Genomic DNA, 20863 nt, shown 5'->3' on the forward strand with positions numbered 1-20863 from the left:
AGTCCCACACGCGGCCTGGCTCTGAGCAGGCTCTCAAACAATGGTGGAATCAACAGATTAATCCCACAGAAATGATTAAGGCTATCCAACACGACCTGTTTACAACGATGAAAAATGGAAACAACCTGAATGCCCAGCAAAAGGACTTTGGCTGAGCAAGTGAAAATGCAGACTACTGTCAGGGGGCACCTGGGTGGCTCAGTCGGTTGAGCGTCCAACTCTTGGTTTTGGCTCAGGTCATGAACTCAGGGTCCTGAGATCGAGCCCCGTGTTGGGCTCCACGCTCAGCGCAGTCTGCTTGTTCCTCTCCCTCTGCTCCTCCCCCTACTAGCTCGCTCTCTCTCTCATAAAAAAAATAAATAAAATTTTTTTTTAAATGCAGACTATTGGGGCATAATGGAATATTCTGCAAGCATTTGACTCGCTGCAGGGGGACAGCACGTATGCAGATGCCCACAACCCACTGCAGAGTATGCACCAGGAAACACCTGAAAATCATTATTTCTGGGTGGTTAGGATTATTGGTGATTTTCATTTTCTTCTTATTTATTTTCTAATTTTTCTTTGATCGTCAGATATTGCTTATATAACAACATCAACAATAAGAAGGGGAAACTGAGAAAGCTCAGAGTTGAAAGGCCAAGCCTCCCTTGGTTGGGGCACTGGACCCCAAGGGCAGAAACCTCTTCTGAGTGTACTATGTGCCAGGCACCAGGCATTGACACCATAAAGCTCACAGTACAGTAGTCACGGCCATCGCTACTTTACAGTTGGGGAAACTGAGGCACGGAGCTCTGAGGTCCTGAGAAAGAAGCCCCAAGCACTGCCAAAAGGGGTCCTCAAGCCCGGTGCGCCTCACACACCTCCGGCAGCCCACATCCAGTGCTAAGCAGCCAGATGCCAAGCACATCACCCAGGGGGCCGGGAGCGGCATTCTGGCGAAACGCGGAGTGAGGACAACTGCGAGCTGGAGGACAGGTGGGTGGCCGACTCTCCCAGTTGGACGAGAACCCACTGACCCGTCCCCACTTCACTGGCTCTACGCACACCTATCTTCACTGGCTGGCACAGAGAGGGACTCCATTTGTGGACTCAATCCACCATCTCTGGCTTGAACCCCCACCTGCTCATCCATCCACGGTCACAGGTGCCTCCCAGGCTGGGCACAGAGAAGTGCCCAGCAAACGTCTGTTGCCATTGCTACCCCTAGTAGCAGAGGGAAAACCCTCTTTCTGAAGTCCAGCTGATGAGTGGCTTCATACTGTGCCACTGAACATCACCTACCGATAGACACTGTTTCCCTCCCTCCTTTTTTGTTTTTTTGTTTCCCCTGTTGGAACCGATGTTGTAACGTAATCTAACCTTTTGGCTACATTCAGGTAAATTCCTGGTGTGGAATGTGCCTCATGCACCTGGTGTGGAAGGGTCGGGCCAGGGTTCACCGGGGACTTGGGGCCACCTTTCTGCCGTTGCTCCTCCTGCTGGTGGGACCTGAGGGAGGACCGCCCTCCTTGCGCAGCCCTTTCCCACAATGCCTCAGTCACAGTGGCCTCCATACCCCCTATTTCTGCCTAGGGATGCACAGAGGAAGGATTTCAGGGGCTACAAAGCCAGGTCAGCACTGCAGCTATGCAGTCCCTGAGGCTGGTGTTGCTCATCCTAAAACCCTGGGACAGCCCAGGCCCTGTGTGCAGCCAGCAGCAGCACCCCTCCCAGATGGGCCCATTTTCCTGACAAGGAACTGAGGCACCAAGAGGGGAAGGGACCTGGGTGGGCCCCTTGGTCACCAGGAGCCTGCTTCCTCATCTGTGGCCAGAGGGCAAATGGGAGGCACCACAGAGCCCATAGGACGGCACTCCTCAGGAGGCCAGCGCGAGGAGGGTGGGCATTTGGTCACGATTCGCCCTCTGCTAATTATTTAATTAATGAGTGACTGGCAACCGTTGGTTGGATGCGTCTCCTGCCCAGCCTTGAGCTCTACGTGGGCAAGGCTGGGGTAAACCTGGTTCGGGTGCCAAGCACAGATGGAGCCGTTGGTCGCCGCACGCGCTCCGTGCCTGACACCCCGTGAGTCAGCAAGGGCGCCAGGACCAGGACCCAGATGTCCCCTCCCCTGCACGGCGGGGGGGGGGGGGCTGGGGGGCGGGTCTCTCTGTCCACCAGCGAATCCCTGGGCCCCTGCTTCTCCTGGCCTCACCCCCAGGGCTCAAGGACAAGAACAAAAGGCAGGCACAAAGGCATGAGTCAGACAGCGAGGAATACGCGCCTGGAGGAAGGAAGCCGTGTGCGGCCGCACGCACTCTAGGCCTGCGGTCTCTGACATGGTGGGACCCAAACCACTCCTTCCAGATGGGCGGAGGAGAAGTCACGACCAGCCGGGGCTCTGAACCCGCCCACATCTGCCCCACTCCCTCTGCCCCCCAAGGCACCCTCTCTACCTACCTGACGGCCCCTTCACCCAAACAGCTTCAGGGCCCCTCCTCTGCAAGACCGTAAACCTTGTAATGACATTTATCATTCAGTCACTGCTCAGGAATTAAAACAAAATAACAAATGTCCCTTATACCTATTGATTATGGAGCATTTACTGTGCCCAGCACTGTGTTAAAGGGTGCATAAATGTAACTTATAAACAAGCATAATGTAATTTAACCAGAGAAGTATTATTATTATCACTCCCAATTTACAGCTGATGATTCTAAGGCATAAAGAACCCAAATAACTGTCCTAAGGGCATTTGGCTAACCACCGGCAGGGCAAGCTCTGACCTGCAAGGCTATACGGTCTACTTCAAGGGAGCCCACGGTGACTGAGCCCTCACAGTACCCACACCATAGATGAGAATCTACCACAACCCCATGAGGAGCCTGGAGGAGGGACCCCAACCCAGCCTGCCACGGGTGGGGCCCAGGGAAGGGTGTTCCTGGCTGCAGGGGGTGATCTATGGGTCCCGCAAGGTCTTTCAGAATCTGGAACTTGACCCAGAGAGCCTCCCAGAGGTTCTCATCCAACCCCTTCCTTGCACCATGGGGAAAATGGAGGCCCAGAATGGAGGCTAGACTGAGCTCCCATGCACAGAGCTGGAGTCTGAGGCCACACAGGGGACTTAGGAAAAGGGAAGGAGAGCAAAGAGGCTCTGCCCCTAATCTCACAGGAAGTCTGCTGGGCCCCACCCTAGGGGGCTGCAGGCCAGACAGGCAGCCCAGCCCCGAGACTGCAGGGCAAGGCCCAGAAGCAGCTCCTCTCGGATTCTGCCCCTATCTCAACAGGAAAACAGGAAAGCTGAGCTGAGCGGCCTGCTCTGGCCTGCCTTGGATTGTCAGTTTGTCTCCCAGGAGCAGGCTGACTCTCGGGTCACTGAGAAAGTAACCCTTCTGCTACGAAGGGGGGCCCCGCCTCCAGCCACAAAGAAATGAAGTTTCTGTCGGGCTCCCTGTGTTCAAACACCCAGCTCAAATCCTCTCCCACCCCTGCCAGCCTCCTTAAGAGAGGGGATCGCTGCACTTTAGAGACGGGGGAAATGAGGCCCAGAAGGAAGCCCCTTGCCCAAAGGAGCCATGAGTGACTGCTGAGCTGAGCCGGGAGGGCTGTCCTGTGGCCAGGCTGGGCAGCGGCCCCCCTCCCCGTTTCCCGGCAGCCTTAAATATGGGAGTGGGGGTGTGAGGGGAGGGTAGCTTTGCCTTTTTTAATCCACCACAACACCTCACTGTCTGCATGGGGACAGGCCTGGGCTGTCTCCTCAGACACAGGCCTATCTGTAAGGCCAGCACAGGGCTGCCTCTCTCTCACGGAGGGCTTGTTTACTCGGTTTTCAAAATTATAACCTTTCCAGCCCCACCCAGGCCAACCGCTCCTTCCCTGACCAGTCTGGGGCCGTCCATGGGGACAGGGATGGAGAAGACTCTGTGCAGGGGTCAGGGGCCTACGTTCCCATCCCAGCTCCGCAGCCTCTGACACGTTAGGTATGTCCTCTGCCTCGGTTTTACTCAGTCATGAAACGGAGGAGGGTTGGGGTAGATGATCACAAAGGGTCCTTCCCGGCTAGAAGGAAGAAGGGTCTAGGCCAGAAAAAGAAAAGCAGACGCTGCCCATCAGCAAGCTCGAAATTCAGGGCGAGGGGGCGCTGTGGCCCGAGGAGACCACGAGCAAACCTTGGGCAAACCTTCCCCGCCAGCCCAGCGGGGCCCAGCCTCCCAAAGCTGAAGCCTTATTCTCTCTTCTCCCTGCCCCACCTCCCACCAGGGAACCCTTCCAAAAAATAAACAAAAATGCAAAAACAAAAAGTAGAACAGAAGTACAATTGTCAGCTCCCTCCCCCTGTGGATGTCCGGATCACCCCTGAAATCCCTGGCAGGCCAGGACAAATGATAGCCCCCCCCCACAACCAGACTCAACTAAAACGGAACTGCCATTCGCCTCGCACCTTCCATGTGCAGAGAACAACTGCCTCCCAAGAAGCTTCACACCCCAGAAGCAGGGCTCACCTTCCCATTTTACTGACAGCTCAGGCTCCAAGGGGGAGAGCAACTTGCCCAAGGCCACACAGGGCTCTTGGTGGCAGAAGCCGGCTGCCTCTCAGGCAAGGCCAGACATGCTGCCTCTTGAGCTGGGCTGACCAAGTGGTTTAAACCAACATGCACTTTGGAAAACATAAAGATCCTCTGTCTTTGTAACAGAAACCACATCACATCCAGCTTAATGGAAACTTCGTGGCTGGCATGAGTCCCATGAGATCAGGGCTCATGTCAACGCTTCATCCCCACCACCAGGCTTGGGCCCGGCATAAGACAGCTTTCATAGAGGGAGTGCTTCCGTCCACAGCAAGATGGCATCATGCAATAAATATCACACCTTCCCCTTCAATGCAGCCCACGGCCCACAGTCTCCAAGAGGCCGGAGCTAGAAGGGCACTACAGATTGTCCCAGTGACCCATTACACAGACAGGCAAAGCAAGGACAGAGAGGGAGAAGGACCTGCCAAAGGTCACCTGGCACCAGCCCTGAGGCTCTCACCTCCCGGTCTGCACGCAGAAAAGGCTGCCAGCAGGTAGGGTGATTAAAGGTGGATGGAGCACAAGAGTGTGAGCAGTCTCCTGCCCAAAGCACTCTTCTTCTAGAAGATTCTGGCCTAACAAACTTGGCTGGACACAAACAGCTCTGTTCAGCACGAGGCGTGAGGAGGCTGGACAGCTGCTACAGTTGGCTTGGCCACAGATATGTGGGTGGGAGAGCGGGCTTCACACTTTGCCGACCACAATTCATTCTTCCGCTGCCCCTGCTGGGCGCCCAGTTGCCCGCTGGAGCCCACGGCCTGCACTTTGGATCGCACCAAGAGGAGGGACACCCCTGGCCAATGTCCCATCGTGGACCATACACACAGGAAGGACGGATGGCAACAGGAGTCAGTGTTTTCTTAAACGCAAAGAGCTCTGCCCGCATCACCTCCTTGATGCCCCACAACCTAGCAGGTCTGGGTTACCGTTATGCCCACTTCACAGATAAGAAACCTGCGGCCCAGAGAAGGCAAGACACCTGCCGAATGCCGGTATAGTTAAGACAGGATCTCAAAACCAGGAGCTTAGAATCCAGAGCCAGCCCTCTTCTCGCTCTGCCCTTGGAAAGGAAGAAGGTTCTCATACTCAGAGCTGCCTAGGAAGGACGTGACTCTCCCGTCATTGGAGGAATGGGAGCAGAGGCCGCAGGGCCACTGGCTGCTTTGATGAAACCACCTACAGGATCCATCAACGGCACAGGGCTGACAAGAAGAGACACCAGATCTCCCCTGCCTCGCATGTCGCCATCACAGAGGCCTGGTTGCTCCGTCTCCCCCTGACAGGCCCCACTCCCATCACACTGGTCCAGACCATCCCTCACCACTGGGCTCTCCTCCTCTCACCCTCCCCCTAAGCCTCCCTAGGACCCTCGGGACAAAGTCCCCTCCCCCCCAAGGCCAGCCCCTTGGCTCCCCCAACGTCATCCCAACCCTCCCCTCCCCACTAGGCCAGCCCCTCTCACACCTTCCCACAGAAGACCTGCCCTTCTGAGAACACTCCTCGCTCACCCAGCCAGAGAGCGCCACGTGGGCAAGAGCCACGGAGCAGCGCGCCCCGGCGTGTCCCTGGTGCCTGGTACAGTGCCTGGCACCCTGGTGCTCAGTGACTACTGACTGAAAGGATGAAAGAAAGAAGGCCCGTGCGCGTCTGGGAGCAGAGCTCATCACACCTCTGTGGGGTCCCAAGGCACCCAATGGGGATGTTCCACTTCAACTTCTAACATCAAAACCCTCCCAGCCCTGCCTCTGGAAGTCACCTTGAGACCCCTAGGAAACGATTTTCAGTGGCAAAGAATTCCCAAGACTCGATACTGGGGTCACAGATGGGGAGAAAAGGCACAGAGAGGCCCAACCATTGGTCCAGAGTCACACAGCAAATGGTTAGCAGGACCAGGCTTGAGACCCACAGGCCTAGCTCTAGACACACGTGGCCGGCCAAGGAGAGGGTGTCCCCATCTGTCTTTCTCTTTTTCCTTTTCATCCTGGGGCACATGGCACAGGGTAAAGGTGCCCGCGGCCACAGGACAAACCTGACACATGTCCCTCAGTGAAGTGCCACGCTCCTAACAGCATCGTGTCCTCGCCACCCCCCAGCCCTGTGTGCTGTACCATCCAGAGAGTGACTCCTGACCTCATGCCCTAAGAAGCCAGTGCTCTCGTTCTCTTTTACAAAGGACACCGAAGCTCAGAAAGGGTAACTGACTCGCCCCAAACGACCAGCCCCTCCAGCGGCAAAGCTGGGACTCGAGCCCAAGCAGCCTGACTTGCCCTGAACCTCTCAACTCCCTGCTTCTTCTAACTCACCATCCACTCTGTCACCAGGCAGGTCCCTTCAAGTGTGTAGGCCACAGGTAGCACATCCCTAAACCTGGACGGTTCCCAGGGGGTGGCACCTGGTGCCCTGCTTAGGTGGGCACTTCCTGTTCTTCCAGTTTTGAATCTGTGAGATCAGAAGATTGCAGCACTTCTGTGACTCAGGCCTTAAGATTCTACCAGGAGAGGGGCGTGGCTCTCTCCCACCCTGCAGGGTTTTAAAGCTAGGTATCTGCCTTCCTCTTTCCTTAAAACTCTGCCCAGCACTATCCACAGAAAAACCCTCCGTCCATAGGCAGGGAGGTGGAAGGGGGCAGGGCAGGGGGAAAGGAAAAAGTGGCTCAGGAATTTCTGCAACCGCAGGACGATGCCTGATGCCTGCCGCAAGGAGACCCACGGTGAGTGAGTCATGAGCTGAGCCTGCGGAGGAGGAGGGGGCCACGCAGAGGAGAACGGGACTGGTCAGAGTGACTTGAGTCTCAGACTGAGTAATGTCAGGAGGGATATATTTGTGCAACCCACGGGAGCCTCTGACACATGCCGTTCTGTTCCCCTCCCAGGCCCTCTGCCCCCACCGGGCCTCTCTTGGGGGCTTTTTCCCCCATTGTCCTCCGGCCCAAACTGGGCACCAGGAACCGTCCCATCACAGCAGAGCATGGCTTTAACAGCTAAGGCCTGGACTCCCAAGTCTGAGCCTGCCACTACCCTGCCCTGCCCTACCTTTAAATGTTGGGATAGGGCACTGAGGGTAAGGATTCAGTGAGATAATACAGGCAAAGGAAGGCCTGGCACACAGTAAGTGCTCAGTTAAAGGATGGCTAATCTTACAGGTCTCGTTCAGAGCCTGATACGGCCCCTCCCTACTCTATCAGCCACCACCCTCGGGCAGAAGACCTATCAGTAGAGTCCCTGCAGGCCACAGGCTGGCGAAGCAGGCAGACTTCCCGGTCATACACAACTAAAGGCCAATGTCATCAGTCCCTGTCCCCAGCTCACAGGCAGCCTCTCGGAGCCTACTCCCCCTGGAAAGACGCTCAGAAGTGTTGCAGGCTCCCAGAAAGGAGCCTCCCTCTAAATGCCCAGATTGGTGGGAGCAGGCTGGAGGAGAGTAGGTCAAGGGGATGAGTCTATCTTCAGCAGGGAAGCTGACCAGAGCAGGAAAGGAAAAAAACACAGTGACTCAGTTTGCCTCTAAAAACCAAATGTCTAGTCACAGTGGGACACGGCAACATGCAGCATTAGGGGTAAGGCTAAGAAAACGTCAGTACGGATGGCCTTGGGTGGGACAGTCTTTGGCAATGCTTGCAGGGAGGTCGTAGAGGCCAGGGAGAGATGTTTATTATAAACTGTTTGGTGAAAGGAGCAAGACAAAAATTGAGTCATGGTCTCAGCAATGTAGAACAATAAACACAGAGGAGAAATACTGCTAAAAAATGGAGTGGTGCTCGCAGGATGGTGCTGAGTGATTCCCAGCCCCGTCTCTAAAGGACATTCCTCAAGCGGCGGGGACCATGGCGCAGTCTGGGCTTAGAAAGGTCTCTTTGGCCATGTGGCCATGTGTGGGGGGAAGGATGCGGGGTGAGGCCAGAGCTCAGGCCTGGGCGATGGGAAAGGAACAGAGTGGAGGCTGGATGGAAGGGCAGGGCAGGGTCAACGCCAACAAAAGGCGCGTTCTATGAGACCGACACAAGAGCAGAGCAGAATCCCCAGACGCTTCACCCCCAGGGGCTGACCCAGACCTTGGCTAAGGGGCAGAGGCCCAGGCGGGGCTGGGCACTGTTTCCGGCCAGCCTGGTCCCTCTGCAAAGCCCCAGGGCAGCGACTAGAAAGCCACACACTGGGGGGGGGGGGAGGTGCCGAAAGGGGACACCCTCTTCCCTTCACACTGGGGACCTGCAGCCCTTTCCCAAATGTGGAGAGGTAGGTGTGCAAAATCAATTTGGAAAAAAGGCGTTATTCATTTTGCTCAATAAATAAATGAGATACCCTTTTTCTCATATCCGACTCCCAAAAAGGGTGATAAGACTTGCACTGAGGTACTCTGTACCAACGAGAGGGAGTTTCAAACATTTACAGCCTTTTCAGAGGCCTGACACCAGAACCTGGCCCGGGACGAGGGCAAGGTTTGGGCAGCACCCCGAATTCCTGCCAAACACTGGAAACCACCCAAATGTCCGTTGATGGGGGGGATGAGGAAATAAATGGCACCATGCACAGAAGGAAATCCACCCGCAGAAGTTCAAATGGGACCAACTCACGTGCTCCAACACAGAAAGATGTTCACAATAGACAGAGTGAAAAAAAAAAGTCCAACCACAAAGCCCTATCACTGGGGCTCTTCTTATAGCCAGAGCTAAACGTGTGTGTCCACAGAGACGTGTGTTTGGACACGGGCGACACACCAAACTCCAGCAGTTTCTCCTGAGGGGTGGGAGCGAAGGGAGAGGATGCTTTCTCACCTTACACTCCTATGCAGCTCGTGCATGCATTACTTGTACAACCAGCCAACATGAGCAGTGGATGCCCACGGTGGGGAACAACCAGGGGAAAGGGGAGTGACCACTAGTGGGCACAGTGTTTCTCTCTGGAGCGATGAAAGCATTCGAAAATTGACTGTGGCCATGGATGCACAATTCTTTTTTTTTTTTTTTTTAAGATTTTTATTTTATTTTATTTATTTTTTTATTTATCTGACAGAGAGAGAGAGAGAACAAGTAGGCAGAGAGGCAGGCAGAGGCAGAGGGAGAAGCAGGCTCCCCGCCGAGCGGGGAGCCCGATGCGGGGCTCGATCCCAGGACCCCGGGACCATGACCTGAGCCGAAGGCAGCGGCTCAACCGACTGAGCCACCCAGGTGCCCCTGGATGCACAATTCTGTGAACACACACACACACACACACACAAAACCCAATGAACTGTACACTTAAGTGGGTGAATTGTCTGGCAGGTGAATTATGTTTCAATAAAGCTGCTATTTAAAAAAGAATTAGCAAAGGGAAAGGCGAGCCCGGCAGAAGGGAGTACTGGCAAACTACTTTACCAGCCCTTTCAGGTAATAAATCTTAAGGGCAGTTTATGTATGGGGGGTGCGGTTCCCTTGGCTCCCACAATTTCATCCCGGCCAACAGAATTTCCAGAGGCGCTGAGTTCTTCAAGGCTGTCCTGGAGGCAGAAGGGCCCCCCTAGGCAATGCCAGGATTCCTGCCAAGGGCACAGCACCCAGCCCCTATTGCGCAACAGTAAGCTCCCTCCCTCACCTCTTCTGTCTTGGCTTTGGTGGCAAAGAACCCCTCCTATAGCACCAACATGGGCCACCCAGACCCTTACATTCTCTCATCCCAGCCCTGTCCTCTGGGCCAGATGGAAGGTGTGGGTTGGCCTAATCCCCCACCTCTCCATGTCCTAGCTCCTTCCTAGTCATAGGGGGGCCCCCATCACTGCCCTCCACACCCACTCAAGATAGCCTACATCCATCTCACACATCTGCCAAGGCACAAGGAACGTGGAATTCAAGTTTTCTAAAAACCCTGGTGGATTCTTGCATCCAAGGAACCAGTATCCACCCTGAGGCCGGGGACTGGACAAATCTCAGAGAAACAGGACCTAAACCACAGCGACAATCGCCCCCTTCGCACTCCAAACACCTGGCCACTCTCCTCACCTACTAGAGAATCGGTAACAGAATAAACGACAGTTGTCAGGGGCCTGGGTGGCTCAGTCGGTTAAGCGTCTGCCTTTGGCTCGGGTCATGATCTCAGGGTCCTGGGATCAAGTCCCACATCAGGCTCCCTGCTTGGCGGGAAGCCTGCTTCTCCCTCTCCCACTCCCCCTGCTTGTGTTCCTGCTCTCGCTATCTCTCTGTCAAATAAATAAATAAAAACTTTAAAAATAATAAAATAAAATAGATGACAATTCTCAACAATAATGGCAACTGTTTGCTGAGCACTTGCTATGCCCCGAAGCACTGGGCTGAGCGTCTTACCAGCATTATCTCATTAAATCCTTGCAACGGGAGTCCAGCCGGAAACTACTATTATTCCCATTCTACAGATTAAAAAATTGAGATTAAGATGCTGGCCCAAGTTCACATCAGCTAACAGAATGTGAAGTCAGTACTGGAAGCCTGAGCTGGCCCGAATCTGGAGGAGATTCGTGGGAAACATTTGGGACCCTTAGACTCTCAGAGCCAGAAGGGACTTCAGCCATCAGGTAGCCTACAGCCTTCAGTTCACAGCTAGGGAAACTGAGACCCAGAGAGAGTAAGTGACTGCCTGAGGTTACCCAGGCCTCCTGGCTCCCAGGTCAGGGCTCTTTCTCCACTCAAGCTCCCTCCTGAAAAGTAGGAGGGAATAATCATCCTGCCATCAGCCCCACGAGGCTGCTACTGTGAGAACAAGCCCCTGCTTGCCAGGGGCTTTGAAATCCCAGGATGAAAGGCACCGTGGCAGCAAAATGGCACCTGGGCAGGAGTGTGCCTGACCTCTGCCAGGACTTGTAGGCTGGCATTCACCTGCTCACCTGCGCAGGTGGGCACAAAGCTGCAGGGGCCACCCGCCCTGCCAAGCCACAGAACCCCAACAAGCCTCGGAGCCCAGAGCACTGCGGGAAGGGACGTTCCAAATGTTGACATTTCCAAAGGGGTGGCCCAGGTAGGGAGGGCTCTGGAATTTTAATTGTGTGGCATGAAAGTGCTCACTGCTCCTTGGCTGGGGTGGGGAGGGTGCATGGATCACTGGAGGTGGCAAAGGCTAGCTTTCATTCCCTCCAAAAGAAATTTCTAAGGTGGCTTGCTTCCCTGGAGGGGGCTAGAGGCTTTCCCCTGCTTCCAACCTCCCAAGCCCGACTTAAGACGCTCCCCCAGGTGAGCCTGGACCAGGAATTTGAGGCATTTGAAGAGGGTTATTAATAGCCCTGAAGTGTTGAGAAGAGAAGAGGGGCCAGCAGGCCGAGTGGGCACAAGCCTGGTATCCACAAAACAAACCCAACCATGTCCAAGAGAGGACACTTCACCTTTTGTGGTTTCAGTTGCCACCCGTGTAAAATGGGGGTGGAGGGGTGCGGGCAGTTCCCAGCGCAGGAGGTAGAAAGAGGGGGGAGAGCAAGAGTTGGGTGTGGGGGAAGGAAAAACCCCACCGAAGAAGGAGCAGCACACCCCACCCAGGCCTGGTGAGGGGCCCCAACAGGAGGTCGTGAATGGATGGACTGTTACAGAGCCCCAGGAGGCTGCCACCGACAGGGAGGGGACAGGAAGACTCCGCCCCGGCTTTCCTCCTCCCAGAGTCCAGGCCGGTCCTCTAAGGAGGCTTTTCCAGGACTTAACCCCCTGCTGCTCTGAGGCTGGAGAGAGTCTGACTCATTTCTACCTCACCCTCACCCGGGCACCCGGGGCCCAGGCCTGGCGCAAAGGGGGAACTCGGGCGGCAGGCCCAGTACCACAGTCACTGGACAACACTTCCTCAGCACCTTCTTTGTGCTCAACCGTGGGGTCCTGGAGACACAGAGTTAAGGGACACCTGGTCACTCTTCTCAAGGGGTACAAGCAGACAGAACACAGCTGCTGAAACTTTACAGGACTGCAGGACCCATCAAGATAAATGTAGGTGGACACAGTGCTCTGGGTTCACCGGACAGAGAGTAGCAAATTCAAGAAGAGGAACAGATAACTCCTTCCATCGGCTGCACCCACCCCACACCCCACATGGACCAGCACCCCATGCATGGGTGCCTCCTCTACCAGGCCCTGTGCTAAGCAAGCTACAGGAAACAATGAGTCTCTCAACAGCTCATTAATAAGAAATTATTCACCCCGTTTCAGAGGAGAAAACTGAGGTGCCAGGCCATGAAGAGACTTCTCTAAGACCTAACGGCTGGGAAACATGCTGGGATTCCACCCAGGCAGCCTCACCCAGGGCGGGAGAGGTGAACCACAAAATTGAAGTTTCCCAGGCAGTCTGAGATTCTCACCCCACCTCTCCATTCTCCAGGGTAGGGGGAGGAGGGGACCCGGACCCTGCTGCTACCCTGGGGCTTCCCCAGGAAGCCTGGGGTCAGTCACCCTTCTGAGAAGTGGCCACTGTGAAGTGACAGGCTGGGAGCAGGGATGGCTGAAGGAGGGGGCTGAGGAGGCTGGGCTCCGGCCCTGACCAGCCCCCTGGACATGTCTGCCAGCAGGAGCCCCTGCTTGAGCCTGAGTCAAAGGGCAGGGGTTCTGACCTACTCCTCCTGTGCACCCCATCTATCCCTAGCCCTACTCCCCAGGCTCAGTCCAAGTATGGATGAGCCTGTCCCTAGAAGCCTCAGCCACGTGTACTAGGGCTGGGGCCAGGATGAGGTGGGGACCGGGACAGTGAGGGAGGACGATCAGGACACGCTGGCCGAGTGGGCCACAACATCATCAGGGTAGTGTGTTGGGGGGCATTCGAAGGGACCGGCTCGGAGGGGGTTCCAGTAGAGGAGGGGGAGGTTCGACTGCCCTCAGGAGGGGGAAGGGCGAGCTCCTAAGGGGGCAGGAAGGAACGCCCAAACGTGGAGGGAACAAGCTAGACGCAGGACTTGGTCCCCGGCCACTCCCGCCTTGCCCCGGGCCTGATTCCCCCGAGACCCGGGCCGGCGCCGCCGGCCGACCGGGTTGGGGGCGTGGCCCGGGGGCTCCCCGCTGGACCCCCGGAGCGCTGCACCGCGCGGGACTCACCTGCGATGTGCTGGCGCCGGGCGTCGTCCAGGTGCGTGGACAGCACGTCCCCCATGGCGAGGAAGAGCCGCGGCCCGATCCGCCCGCCGCCCGTCGCTGCCCGCGCCGCTCAGGAGGACGCCGCTGGCGCCATGCAGCCGGGCCCGGCCCGCTCCCGACGCCCCTCGCTGCGGCCTCCGCTCTGCCCGCGCTCCAAGCCCGGGCCGCGTCTGTCCCGCGGGCCGCCTCCGCCCCGCGCCCCAGCCCGCGGCGCAGCAGCCCCGCCGCGCCCCGCCCCGCCCCGTCCCGCCCCGCCCCCCGAGCCGAGCCCCGCCCCCGCCGCGGCCGCGGGCGGGAGGGCAGGGGGGCGCCGGGGACGCCGAGACTGCGGGCGAGACGCGGACAAAGACCAGTCGGAGAGAGGGAGAGCGAGGAGTGATGCACTGAGGGGCGCACCGGACACAGACCGAACCGAAGAAAGAGATGGGGCTGGTGGGGGCATCTCAAAGAGCGGGGAGTGCCCTGGGGGGCTCCAGCCTAGGGTCACCTCCTCCCCTCTCCGCGCGGGAAGAGAATCACGCCGAGCAGGTCGTGGGGAACTGGTAGGGGACGCCGAGGCTGAAGTGCGGGAACTCGGCGTTCGCACCGCACTCCTCCCGCCCCGCCCGCCGCCTCCCGCTCTCAGGAAGTTCCTGGCCTTGATCCGACCTGCCCCAGAGGTGTGCCCGCCTGTCTTGCACAATAGTGCAGGGAAAGGGGAGGTGGCAAGGAGGGCTCGAAGGCCCAGAAGGCACCCCTGGTGCCAGGGCCAGGCGGACATTCCTCAGGCCCAGCATATGGGGAGTTCACTCGGGAGGTGGCTTGTGGGACAGGGCAGGTCAGGAATGGAATAAACAATAGAACTTTCCAGTTTGTAAAAGGTTCAAAACCCACGGGCCTTCATGGTCTGTGGGTATCAACCGGGCCTGCGGGGCTGAGCATGGGTGGGTCCTGGTACCACAGGAATGTATTCCAATCCTACCCTCGCCACCTCCCAAGCCAGGAGGGGAAACAGGTTACCAACTGGGATCCCCAAAATCATGGATGGGGGTGGTGGAGGCCTTCCTTGGCTGCTGATGCTCAGACTTCCCCTTACTGCATCCGAAAGGTCATCCAGTTTCTGCTTGCTTACCCTGGTGACCGAGTACTCACCACGCATGTATCCCACCCTATGACTGGGCAGTTCTCACTGTGGGTGTGACAAAGGCAAAGAATGGTGGTAATAAAAGTTAGCATTCCTGAGCACAGGTACTTCAGTCCTGTCCACACTACCAGAGGTAGGTTTGAAGCTGATTAATGTGATACTGGCGCTGATTCAGGCAGTCCGTGGCTTACTGGTCTTTCAGCATACAGGTGATAAATACCTGCTTGCTAGGCCCTCTGCAAGATGCGGGGGTGGGGGCAGGGTGGGTGGCTGGCTGGCTCAGTCCCACCAGCGGAGGACTCTTAATCCTGGGTCCTGAGTTTGAGCCCCACCTGGGGTGTAGAGTACTTAAAGAAAACTTAAAAAAAAAAAAAAAATGCTGGGGTTGGGGAAAGAGAAGTTGCCCAAGCCGTTCTACTGGCTCTGTGACCCAGGACAAGTGGCATTATTCTGAACCTCAGTTTCCTTATCTGTCAAATGAGAATAATGACACTTTGTTGTGAGGATTAAAGCACATAACAAAGTGACCGGCACAGTGCCTGGCACAAGATTGGTCATCTCAATAAATAGAACCCACCATTCTCTCATTGTTAATCACAGTCCCTGCCCTCAAGAGCATATAGAAACTAGAGAAAGGAGCAGAACATTCCATTTTGAGGAAAATCACAGAGGGATGAGCACCTGAACTACAAGTAGAAAAACCAGAATTTTGACAGCAGACATTGGAGAACAGCATTTCAGGGAGTGGAGAGAGCACAGGCATAGGCCAGTCTTTGAAGAGCAGGACAGATTCACGCAACAGAGTCATCAGGTGGAGTTGAAGTCAAGCTGGCAGGGATGACTTGTTTCCTCTACAGAGATGGAGACTGAGGCCCAGAGAAGGAAAGTGACTTGCCAAAGTAACACAGCAAGGCAGAGGCAGAACCCAGCCAGAAGTCAAGTCTCCTGACACCCAGTGTCTGTCTGTTCTCTTTGAGCAACCAGACAGAAGTAATCAGAAATGAGAGGCTGCTAGCCTCGTTTCATTTTTCCCCACAGCCCAAACTATAGGGACTGGAAAGGCTTGCTTGCCCTGGGTGTACAGCCGGCATCTGGACACCCCAGGGCATCTTAGTCAGACTGGACGCCTGGGCCAGTTGGGACAGAGGTGGGGACCACAAGCAGCCTTTTGCCAGCCTTTATGGTACACCTGGGCCTGTCAGCCTGGAGTACCCACAAACGGCCCAGGATGCCAGGCCCCTAGCCCAGCCCTGCCCCCCACTTCTTGGCTTTGGAGACCCTCTGTCACATGTCACCTAGTCTGTCTGAGCATCCATGGCCTCGTATGTGAAAAGCAAATGAGATCATGAAAGTAGAAAGGCATTGTAAACTATAGAATGCTGTGTGCACATGTGAATAGCTCCCCCCCGACCTTGGGGCCAGTCCCAATTCAAAATGCATTCAGTTCACACACACACACACACACACACACACACATTTTACCTAGGGGTGGAGTGGAGGGGAATTGACTGCAAAAAAAAGTCAGAGGGGAATTTTGAGGGAGGTTGGAAATGGTCTATGCCTTGACTGGGGTGCTGGTAATGTAGGAGTACACGTTTGTCAGACCTCACCAAACTAGGGGCGCCTGGCTGGCTCAGTCGGTAGACTGTGTGACTCTTAATCTTGGGGTCCTGAGTTCAAGCCTCACGATGGGCGTAGAGCTTACTTAAAAAAAAAAAAGAAATCAACTGGATTCAGTAGAACTTAAAAACAGAACAAAACAAAAACAAAAAAACTCACCAAACTATAAAACTTTAAATGGATGCATTTTGTGGCCTGTAAATTATACTTCAATAAAATTTATTTTCTTTAAAGGTTTTATTTACTTATTTGAGAGAGAGCACAAGCATAGAGGAGGGGGAGAGGGAGAGGGAGAAGCAGACTCCCTGCTGAGCAGGGAGTCCGACTTAGGATCATGAACGGAGCCGAAGTCGGATGTTGAACGGACTGAGCCACCCAGGCGCCCCAGTAAAGTTGATTTTGAAAGGGTAAGTGAATATATGGAGCTCCAGCTGTGTGTTAGGCGCTGTTGCAGGTGTTGGGGATGTATCAGTATACCAGGTAGTCAAGATTCCTGCCCTTGCAGAAGCTATGTTCTCCCGCTAGAGGGAGAAAGGCAGTACATAAGATGATTCAGAAAGGATAAGCATTAAGATAAAATAGGATGAGGGATTAAAGTGACGGGAGTGGGGGTGCCACCTAGGAAGGCAGTCTGGGAGATGACACTTGGAGATCTGATTGGCGAGAAGAAGCCTATTCGATGAAGATCCAGGGATAGCCACCATTCATGGACCTCATGCCACCTGCCAGGTATCATGCCAAAGGCATTCCCTACCTCATCCGACAGCCCTAACAACTACTTTATTGGAAGAATTACCAATTGTAAGGATTTTCAAAAGATAATATTCCATCGGATGCACATGGCAACCCTTACTTCAATGCTGGGTAGGTAGGCCTAGAGAGGGCACGCCAAGTAAAGGTGTCAGTATGAACAAAGGCAAGGGAGATGAGTCATGACTGGTGCAGGGGCTAGTCCAAGGGAAGAGGAGAGAGGGGCCCCTGCCGTGGACAGGTGGGACCAGATGGGAGGCTCCTCGAGTGTCCAGAACATAGGGTTTTTTACTTTATTCTGAGACTATTGTAAACTTCTTTAAAAGTTCTCTGGGCACCTGGGTGGCTCAGTCAGTTAAGCATCCAACTCGTGGCTTCAGCTCAGGTCATGATCTCAGCGTCCTGAGATGGAGCCCCAAGTCGGGCTCCCTGTTCAGTGGGAAGTCGGCTTCCCTGATCTCTTTCCCTCTGTGCCTCCCCCTGCTAGTCGCGCACGCGCTCTCTCTCTCTCTAATAAATAAATAAATCTTAAAACGTTCTCGGGGGCACCTGGGTGGCTCAGGCATTGAGCGTCTGCCTTTGGCTCAGGTCATGATCCCAGGGTCCTGGGATCGAGCCCTGCATCGGGCTCCCTGCTCCGCGGGAAGCCTGCTTCTCCCTCTCCCACTCCCCCTGCTCGTGTTCCCTCTCTCGCTGTGTCTCTCTCTGCCAAATAAATAAATAAAATCTTAAAAAAAAAAAAAGTTCTCATCTCTCAGGGCGCCTGAGTGACTCAGTTGGTTAGACGTCCCACTCTTGCTTTCAGCTCAGGTCGTGATCTCAGGGTCATGGGATGGAGCCCCATGTCAGGCTCCCCATGCTTGAGATTCTCTCTCTCCCTGTCCCTCTGCCCCTCTCTCTCTCTCTCAAATAAATAAGTAAATCTTAAGAAAAAAAAGTTCTCAGCTCTCCACTACTTTATGTTAATAAGTCAGGCCAGCTGTGATCTTTGGGTGGAGGAAGAAGGTCTTATTTTTTTAAAGGAAAGAAAAATGAATATAGTCATCAGTACTATATGAGGAAGAGGAAAAGATTTCAGGAAATTAGACATCAGGAGAATTTCTCAACTCTGAAAAGCTAGGAACCCCTACCCCTACACTTGAAGCTGTTTTACTATTCAGTTTTTAGTTTTGAATAAATTAAAGCATGTTTTCATACATTTCTTGGCTCTGTGGTTTTTACTATTCATATCTTCTGCCTGCTTTTGTGTAAGAATGTATATCTTTTTTCTTATTGGTTTTTAAGAGCTCTTTCTATAAGGAAGAATTTCTCGGGGTGCCTGGGTGGCTCAGTTGGTTAAACGTCTGCCTTCTGCTCAGGTCATGATCCCAGGGATCAAGCCCTGCTCAGGCTCCCTGCTCAACGGGGAGCCTGCTTCTCCCTTTCCCTCTGCCCCCTTCCGCCTGCCCTGCTGGTGATTTCTCTCTCCCTCTCTCTCTCAAATAAATAAATAAGATCTTAAAAAAAAAAAAAAAAAGGAACTTCTCAACACAGCAAGGTTGGGTGGGGTGGGGTGGGGGGTGTCTCTGCTTTTTTTCCTAGGGCTCTGGATATCATATCTATTCACCAGCTCTCCCACACTCTTCCCTTGGCCCAGGCCCTGGAGCCCGGTGGAAGATACCAGGCATGTGGACAGAGAAGAGGAATGAATGTTCCAGATCTGGAGCAGAGAGGGAAGGCTCCCCATGCCCACTTGCTGGGCCTGCCCCCTCCCAGGCAGAGAATGCCACCTACAGCCCCTGATTCATCGGTCCTTTGTCAGGAAGTGGCTTCTGCCGAACTGCCTCCCTGCGGGGCTGCCCCGCCCCACCCCACCCTAAAGCACATTTAGAAACTAGGACCCAAAGGTAAAGACTAATAATACTTTACTTTGAAAGGAAGGGTCCAGAAGGGTCCAGAGCTTGGACAGCAGTCTGGAGAAGGGAAGGGATTTACCCCAGAACATACAATAGGGGCCCAGGCCAGGACCCTTCCTGGCTTTGTAAGGAGGAGCATGAGCCATTCCTTGCCCCATTGGTCCCTCTCCCTCCCAGTTGGCTCTGAGTCCCAGCTCTGCTCTCCCCGCAAACCTGTCAGACCTGAAATAGCCCAGGAGAAAAAAAACAAACACCTTGGGTAAACAACACGGAATGTGAATGAATCAGGATTTTGTTTTTAAGGAATATCATGTGTCCACTGCTGTTTCCCCAGTTGGCATGGCCCCTGGTGTGGAAGGACCCTGGCACCTTGCCTGGACCTCCCTTCTTTATTAACCGTAGGGTAGTGGAAGGAGACCCAGCTCACAGCTATTCCATCTGTCACCTGGACTCTGGCTGCCCAGCCCCCTTCTTGCTCTTGTGGCCAGCTCCACCACCACACCCAAGTCCAGGCCCCATGACTGCCCTCCAACTGACAACCCAACCCTTTAGTGGCCTCCCCACCTCCTGCCTCCCATTTATTCTGCAGTGGACAGCCAGCTGGATTGTTCTAAAACACAAATATGACCATGTCGTTCCCCAGCTTCAAAACTTCTGTGGCTCCCACTGCCTGTCCCACTGTGTCCCCACGTGTGCAGGGAGCCCCTTGAAGGCTCCTGCCAGGCTCCCCTTTGCCCCTCTTCCCCTGGCCCTTCTCTTGCTACACTGACCTCTCATGCCCTCAGACTAGCCTTGCTCCAGCTACATGAGGGCTTACACACATGCTGATTTTCTTTTCCAATTTTGCCCCACCAAGCACCATCCATCCTCCAGACCTCAGCTAAGATGACCTTTTGTCAGAGAAGCCTTTCCTGTCTGCCCCTTCTCCTAGTGCCTTATACCCCTCCTTCATCGCAATCAGCACGTGCATAATTACTGTATTTTGTGTGCAGTTATTTGTTGAAATAGATCTTCCTCTCTGATGCCAGGACTGTCTTCATTCAACATGACATGATGGAGCTTGGGTGATGCGCAGAACGCTGTCCAGGGCACTGGAGAGGAACATGACAGGGACACCCACCTGATCCCTGGGACTCGGCCACCTTGTTCCTAGACCTGCCTATGCTCATGCCTGCGGTGGCCACACCCACCTCAGTCCCCGTCTGATAGCAAAGTCTGTTCTACCGGGTCCCTGCCATTCGGAGCCTCTGCTTGCATACCTCCAGGAAGGGGGTGCTCACCACCTGCCCAGGTCATGATTCCACATTGGGCCCAACATTACCAAAGTCAGACAAGGGAGTATCATGGTGCCAGCAAACAGGCAGGGAGTGAGAAATAAAAAACAACATTGCTGTTCTCAGCTGTGGGCTTTATATCCTCTGCCTTAATCAATCTTCACCATAGCTCAAGTGACATTCATATTATAGGAGAGGAGACTGAGGCTCAGTGAGGTTAAGTGACCCATCCAAGGTCACACGGCAAGGAAGAGGTGAAGGTAAGAGCCACACACTGAGCCGCAACATCCCGCAACACACCACCATCCTTCCAGGGACCCAAGCTCATGTGTTCATCTAGTTTTCAAACAAGAAAGGGGATTCTCTGCTATGCCCACTGTCTGCTCACCCATTTTGGATTTTCACTTGGCAATATGCTATGAACATCTTTCCATGCTAAGGAATTTTTAATTCTACTGATTTTTCACGGCTGTGTGATAGTCCATTGTGTGGCTGCGTTAAACTATTTGCCTATGACCGGACGCTTATTGTCTCAATTGTTTTACGAGGATCAATTTCTAGAAGAAGAATGGCTGGTAGAAACCATCTTTTGAGGTTTTTGATACATA

At 54.5% G+C, this 20863-nt stretch overlaps 1 protein-coding gene and 1 long non-coding RNA gene across 2 annotated transcripts in view; both read right to left on the reverse strand.

Moving 5' to 3' along the window:
• The window catches only part of NIBAN2 (niban apoptosis regulator 2), a 46695-nt gene extending 32921 nt beyond the window's left edge, over positions 1–13774 (reverse strand). Inside the window, exon 1 of the mRNA XM_081804090.1 lies at positions 13555–13774. Coding sequence (XP_081660216.1) covers positions 13555–13609 — 55 coding nt within the window. The 5' untranslated portion in view covers positions 13610–13774. The remainder of the gene's footprint in view (positions 1–13554) is intronic.
• A 2758-nt stretch (positions 13775–16532) lies between these two features.
• Positions 16533–20863, reverse strand: part of LOC145717134 (uncharacterized) — a 29320-nt gene continuing 24989 nt past the window's right edge. Inside the window, exons 3-4 of the long non-coding RNA XR_014140168.1 lie at positions 19958–20072; positions 16533–16857 (exon numbers count right to left, since the gene is read on the reverse strand). This is a non-coding gene — a long non-coding RNA (uncharacterized LOC145717134). The remainder of the gene's footprint in view (positions 16858–19957; positions 20073–20863) is intronic.

The sequence above is a fragment of the Leptonychotes weddellii genome, chromosome 14, assembly GCF_054177405.1.
Source record: "Leptonychotes weddellii isolate Sample4059 chromosome 14, ASM5417740v2, whole genome shotgun sequence".
NCBI classification, from domain to species: Eukaryota; Metazoa; Chordata; class Mammalia; order Carnivora; family Phocidae; genus Leptonychotes; species Leptonychotes weddellii.